The 7,552-nt window shown below is 34.7% G+C and overlaps 1 protein-coding gene across 1 annotated transcript; it reads right to left on the reverse strand.

Moving 5' to 3' along the window:
- Nucleotides 1-2,140: 2,140 nt before the first annotated feature.
- Nucleotides 2,141-3,866, reverse strand: LOC21395709 (pectinesterase 2). Its single transcript, XM_024170195.1, has 3 exons — nt 3,590-3,866; nt 2,424-2,697; nt 2,141-2,306 (listed from the first exon to the last, which is right to left on the reverse strand). The coding sequence occupies exons 1-3, from the start codon at nt 3,864-3,866 to the stop codon at nt 2,141-2,143; spliced, it is 717 nt and encodes a 238-aa protein (XP_024025963.1).
- Between the last annotated feature and the right edge of the window lie 3,686 nt (nt 3,867-7,552).

Here is a 7,552-nt window from a genome sequence, read left to right on the forward strand (position 1 = left end):
CGGGGAGGGTGGCGCGCAGTCTCAAAAGTTTGGAAATGAAAACAAGAAAAATGAAAACGGAAAAAATTCGTTTTGAGAAAGATGAGGAAAAAAGAGAAAATGAAAACAGGTGTTTTCAATTTTGATTTTAGAAAATTTTACGCCAAACGCGTTTTCAGTTTTTTTTCTCGAAAATTGTGAAAAATGAAAACGAGACTGGAAACAAACAGGCCCGGCGTTTGGCACAATTAAAGACAAAAAACGGAAATGAAAACGATTTTTTAGTTTAGTGTAAAATGGGAGAGAAATGAAAAAAGACTTCTAGTCGTTTTTCATATTTTGTTTCTGTTTTTTCCTCTCTCGAGCAGAGAGGGAGACATTAATAGATTTTTTTATACTGAAAATAATCTTTTGATAAAACTACTAAACACATTTTCAAAAATGATTTATGTCTGAGATTGAAAACGTTTTCATTTTCATTTCATACAAAAAATAAAATCATTTTAGAACGAGTTCCAAACGCACCCATAAGATTTTTTATGGGAGGAACCCAATAAATAGAAAAGTGAGAGGCAATAAAAAAGGAAAAAGAGATCAAAAGATGCAAATAGAAAAAAGATAGGAAGACAAAAAAGAAAAGATAAAAAAAGGAAAAAAACTGGAATAAATGGGAAGAGTTGGAGAGATGAAAATAGACGAAACGTTTTCACATGGCCTAGCCCAAAAACGGATTCCTCTCCTGGAGAATGTACAGATTCCTTTTTCTTTTTTTCTTTTCTTCTTCTTACTTCATCAAAGTTCAGCATTTAGCAAAATCGTGTCGTGTGTCATATAGCACCAAACGACATTCAAGGCACATTTTTAGCATGTCCATAAGCCTTCTTTCTTTCCCACGTATCTTTCATTAAAATTCAGCAAACCAATTGTTATTTGAGATTAGTTTCTTTTCTTTCATCACTCGCAAATCTATCCCAAGTAAGATTCATGAGAGACTATATATATATATATATATATATATGTGCAGTGGTGGAATCAGAATTTTATTTTAGAGGAGTATAATTTAAAAATGTGAAGAATGTTATAAACACTAATAATATCAATACTTTTAACTAATTAGAAGCATGTTTTACACGTGTATATTGATCAGTTTATTGAATTTTTGATAAGTGAATTAAAATTTTGAAGTGTTTAATTTAAAAAAATAATTGGAAAAAAACGGTGTTCATAACTTCGACAAGGGGAAATTAGATAAGCATTTTGTTTGAAAAAAAATGCTTAATTAGGAATACATTTTGGAAATGTATTTTTAAAAGGTCATTTAAATTATTCTTGTGAGGCTCACTTTCGATACATATAATAAGATTATATGAAAAAATATATTAAAATGGACAAATTTTAAAAAAAAAAACCATAGTAAATTAAAGAAAAATAATTCAATTAGGTTACACCAAAAAGTATAAGATTTTAAAAATAATTTGAAAATCTATAGAGTGAAAATTGAAAAACCAAAAATCAAAGGGGCATAAGGGGGTATATTTGAAAAAAAAATGAAAATCTACTGGGTGAAAATTGAAAAACCGAAAATCCAGGACTATTCAAGCGAGCAAGAACTGCAGTGCTCGTAGGTTCAATTTCAATATAGAATATGGTTTTTATGTAGCCATACCTTGATTCAAGTGTAAACTTAATTGCATTTTCGGTATATAACTCGGATTCAATCATTTTGTAACAAATTAGCGAGTGTAGTCGGTTAATTGCCGTTATTATATAGACATAAATTCTAGATTGGATTGTATTTGTGTCTGATTAACTTGTAATTAATCTGCGCATATAATCATTTTTAGATATCTTGCAAATGCAGAGTTCACAAAGTTGCATCCAGAAAAACCCAAAAACCAAAAAATCAAAAAATAAGAGTAAAAACACGAGAGATAAACAAGTACCTATTGATATATAAATATAGTGAAATTTGAAATCCCTATAATAAAGATCACTGAAATTAATGCAAAAAACATAGACCTATTAACAACTAGACAACGTACTACTTAATTTAATAACATAAACTTATTTAGGATCTACCACCGTTTTAATACTAATCTTAATTATTTACATTACCAAATAACCCCTTATTGAACTTATAATTTCTTATAACTCCGAGTGATCAACTTACAATACGTAATCCACTCCTATAAGGTACACTAGTTTCAGGTACCCAGCTATCCCCATCAATAACCTTGGCCACCGTAAACCAATCAGCTTCCATCCACTTCTTGACGTCATGGTAACCTTTCCAATTCACTCTCTTTGAAGTGTCGGCACCGAGACCGCTATTGTCGTATTCGGCATAATACAAGTGATCAACAGGAACTTCGGGCCACTCCGTCCACCCTTAGGGGTCCACAATGTCATCGAAAATGCTCTGCATGAAAATCACCGTCGAGTACCTATCCCACGGACGACCGAGAAAGACTCTCAAGTTTGCCCTTTGCGGCGGTGTTAGCCCTGGAGCGGCTTCCACATGACAGCCTTGGAAGGAGAAGCCATTGACCTCACTATCGCTTGCTCGGTTTTGCGCGGTGACAGTGATTAAGGTTTCCGGACGAGCGTAGATGTGACAGTCTTGGAAGACGGCTTTAGCATGGCCAAAGATGAAGTCGACAGTGCCGTAGATTTTGCAGTCTTTGTAGAATTGGCGGTTTTCCTTTGCGTAGAGGGGGTCTTGGTAGCCCAGGAAAATGCAGTTATAAAAGGCCGATTGATCTGCTGTATTGTATAATGCAGCAGCTTGGTGATTCTATGGGCCCGCCGAGTTCTCTATGGTTAATGACTGCGCCACAAAGCCTTGCCCCATAACACCTAATTCCAAAACATGATATATCATGGAAATAAAAAATATATAGAACTAATAATTTGTACATATCCAATCACTACAAATTAATATTTGTGAGCCATTCCCGGCCATTTAAGTATTGTTCAAGAAATAAATAAGGTATTTATCAAAAAAAAAAAGGAAAAAGGTAAAGAAAACTGGAACTTATGCTTATATGTAGAGGACGAAGACTGAAAGTGCCTTAATTAGTTGTTGGAGATATCATATGTCAAATGTGAAGATTTGAAAGTGGTGTGACATTAATTAATCATGTTAAATATGCCCGATTGATCAAGATTTTATTTATTTAGTGGTGGCGAGAATAAATATAAAATTATAAACTAAGATAATAATGAAATCGAGGTAACAAATAAATATCAAATGAAAATATAAATTTGAAACTAATCTGTCTAAAAAAAGAATACAGGGAACTAGGTTATATATTGTAAACATATATCTCTTTAGCGTTATGTTTAAGACATGACTGTAGAAATATTAATGACGTTGATCAGTAAAGATATGTTATTTTTTTAATCTGAATGCATTAATTTTCTGCTCTTGGAGCCTATAAATCTTTAGACACGTGCAAAGTATATAAATTAGTTTAAAAAAATAAATAAAAATTAGTTGGTAAAAAACTAAACCAAAAAGGATGGGAGTGTGAGACGAATTTAAGAAATTAAACTGCAACGTTAATATTCTTACTCAGTGTTCATGTTTCATTAGTTTTGAATCCTGAACCATTGTTGCGGTCAAAGGTGATGATCGTTGTTGTTACATCATCTCCTATTAGACTGATGTATGTCAAATCCGATTCAATTTCGACGCGCTCTTTGTACCTCCCCGGTTTGATTCTGATCATGTAGCGTGTCTTGCTGTTCTTGGGGGCTGCTTTTACTGCGTCGCTCACTGTGGTAAAATTGCCTGAATTATCTTTTGCAACGATTACGTTAAAAGGGATGGTTGCACAATGTGTCGTTTTGGCATATTGCATGATGAACAACAACATGAGCATCATCACTAGAAAACACGTCGTATTTTTTTGAAGAAGATGAACCCATTTTTGAGGAAGCTATAATAACGTAGTATTGATTATACGTGTGAATGAAAGGCTTGAATATTTTGTGAGTCATGAGATCGTTAAGATGCTACATTTATAGATGAAAACCATTGGTATTGTTAGGGAAAGTAAACATTAGTTACCTTTTTCAATATTTTGATCTTATCGTTTATTTAAGTTATGTTAGGAGATTTCCCAATTTGATCGTTTAGGCAACTTTCCTAATTATATGTTTGTGGATATAGACACCTTGCGGATAAACAATGTCAAATCATTGTATTCTCTCGTTTCTTTTATTTTTTAATTAGTTATTAATTGGATTAATAGATAACATACAATTATCAAAAAGAGTTGGACATCCTATATATATATATATAAACTCGCATATATTTAAAGCGCTACGTCCCATTTCATTCCTGTAGCCTGTAGGATATTTCCCCTTTTTTGTTGTTGATTTTATTATTCTGTTTTTATTGATTTTTTTTTTTTAATATTAGGAGATTTCTCAATTTGATGGTCTAGGTAACTTACCCAATTACATATTTGTGGATATATTTTAATTAGTTATTAATTAGTTATTACGTGGATTAATAGATAACATTTATAAAAAAGAGTTGGATATCCTAATATAAACTAACTCGCATATATCAAAACCGCTAAGCATTACATTCTTGTAAAAATTTAGTCGTAGATTGCATGAATAATACTTTCCATATATGTATGATATATATATAATTATTACGGTATAACCACAGATCCAATATTACAATTGAAACAAATAATATAACTATGTTTAAATTAAAGGTTATCAATACTGTTGTTCCCAAAACTTTTCATGCTTTGCCACTTTCATTCTTTCTTTCTTTTTTTTTCCTTTTTTTTTTTTTTTAATGTTACAGTGTTTGGAACATAACTCTCTCATCCGAAATCCAAGTGAGGTGATTTTAATGGCGTTGGAAATATAAGAGATAGAGCTACAACTTTCGTGAAGAACCAAACACTAATTCAACCATATAGAAAGCAAAAATCCTCATAAAAAATTTGTACACTTGCTGTAGCGGGAAATCCATCCACTGCAGTGGATTTCCTGCCCGAGAACAGGAAAACCACACACCCGTTGCAGCTGAGAATCCATTCGCTGCAGTGATTGCGCCAGTTTCGCTAGGGCTTTTACAAAATCCTTAGCGGCGCTGCAGCGGATGCGAGAAATTTATCCGCTGCAGTGCCTCGATATGAAATGTTGTCAATTTGAGTAGATTTAGAAAGATATAAAAGGGGAGAATACTCATTTTCCCAAAAGGATGGAGAATTAGGAAGGAAACACAGGATAGAGAGCTAAGATTCATAGAGAGAGGTGCTTGAGTTGAAGATTTTTGGAGGATTCATGGTGGATTCTTAGAGGATTCAAACTTGAAGTTAATCTCCACAAGAGTTCCTTCTTCCTTTCTCTCAACCTACTCTTTCTTGAGATTTATATTTGTGGATATTTTGTTGAACATATTTTCATTTATGGATTTCTTGATAAGATTAGTTATGGATTTATCTATGTTGAGCTAGATTTCTTATGTTAGAGAGGATTGATGTAACTTTATCATGGCAATGTTTTGAAATTTCTAGTGCTTGTTAATTAAATTCATTTCTAATCCTTTGTGTTTTCTCTATGCTTATTGTCCAATTTGATTATCCATTAAATTAGAGATTTAGATATGTGGATTTAGTCTTGAGAAAGTCATTTGCACATATTGGAATTTGAGAAACACAACCTAAGTTTATCAAGTTCGGGAGGCCAATATAATTTGGGTAATCACTAAATGAGTTTATGCTTAATGAACCCTTAATGGATTGATTTAATAGGGATATTACTTGATTTATTTTGTGTATTATTTTGCTCGGCACTCGGGAGAGAGAGTGAGATTACTTTAGAAAACTCATGATTAATAATTAGAGTGAAATTTCTTAACAAGCTCTTGATTTGGATAGATATTGTCTAGTGAGGTGAAATCAAAACCCCTAACTAGCTTTTATTATAAAGTTCTCTTCGATCCACCTCTTTTTACTCGTTTTGTTAGTTTACTTTTATTGTTTTATTTAGTTTGTTCTCTCAATCAAAACTCCTAACTAGCTTTTATTATAAAGTTTCCTTCGATCCACCTCTTTTTACTTGTTTTATTAGTTTTCTTTTACTGTTTTAATTAGTTTGTTCTCTTAATTAGGTTGCCTAGATAAAATTGAGTTATGATAATCACGGTACTTAACAGTAATCTAATACCTAATTTCTGTAGAAACGATATTCACACATCCTTTACTATCAAATCTTGACACTATACGCTTGCGGGTTTATATATATATTGCAATCAGAATCTCTTTTACCAATTCCCCATTAATCAACTTAAATTCAGTGGTGAACTTTCGGGCGGCGGGCCTGCCCGATGCCCAAAAATTTTCAGGCACGGCGGGCAGGCCCCTCTCGCCGCCCGAAAATGCTTTTCTTCGGGCACGGGATCGGGTAGCCCGAAAAGAGTAAGCTCCCCGATAGCCCGCCGCAGTGGAGAAGCCGTCCCCCGCCGTTCGCTGGATTTTTTTTTAATTTTCCGGCAATACCCGAAGCTGCCCGAATCTGCCCGAATTTGTGCCCGAATTTTTTGTGACCGTTGCCTGAATTTTGGTGACTGTTGCCCGAATATTGCCCGTGCCCGAAAAATGCCCGATTTTTTTTTACCATTAGCCCGAATTTTGAAAAAAACGGTCTTCTGCCCGAACCCGAACCCAAACCCGAATTTTGCCCGAATTTTTGAACCCCAACGGTCGAATTTTGTGCCGTTGCCCGAACTGTCCGATTTTTGCCCGAACTGCCCGAAAATTTTGTAGTTGTTGGACCCGAAATTTTGGGGGAAAATTTTTTTTTTCAACCCAAAAATTTTCCTATAAATACCCCCCCTCCCCCCAACCATTTTCCTCACCCCAAAACTCTCATTCTCTCTCAATTTCTCTTAATCTCTCTCAATTTCTCTTAATCTCTCTTAAATCTCTCTTAATCTCGCTTAAATCTCTCTCGAATCTCGATCTCTCTTAAGCTCTCTCAAAGCGCTCTCAATCTCTCTTATTTTTCATAATGGCTTCTTCTGGTTATGGTGGTGGTGGTGATATTCCTATTGATGCCCAATTCAACATCGAAGAAGGGAAATTTCCTAATGTTTTTCAATCGCAGGAATCGCAAACTATGGAAAGAGATGCTGATCAAACTGCAAATCCGACCCCTGGTGGACGTACTAGAGGTCAGGGACGTAATGGTGGTGGCACAAGTGGCCGTGGAGGAGAGGCAAGCGGTAGTGTTAGTGTAAGTGTTGCAAGTTCTAAGAAGAAATGCAAGCGCACCTCAGCAGTTTGGGAGCACTTCAACACATTCGAGGACGTCGACAATAACGGTAACATTAAATACGTAGCTCAATGTAAATATTGTGGTGAGAAATTACAAGGTAACACTATTCACGGCACTACACACTTAAGAAGGCACTCTGAAAAGTGTCTTCAAAAGCAAGGAGGCGGAGATCAACTCCGCCAAACACAATTATCGTTTGACCGCCAAACCGGCGGTCTAAGCACGTGGAAATACGATCCGCAAGTTGATCGTATGGAAATGGCAC

Source organism: Morus notabilis, unplaced genomic scaffold, assembly GCF_000414095.1.
Source record: "Morus notabilis unplaced genomic scaffold, ASM41409v2 Scaffold657, whole genome shotgun sequence".
Taxonomy (NCBI): Eukaryota; Viridiplantae; Streptophyta; class Magnoliopsida; order Rosales; family Moraceae; genus Morus; species Morus notabilis.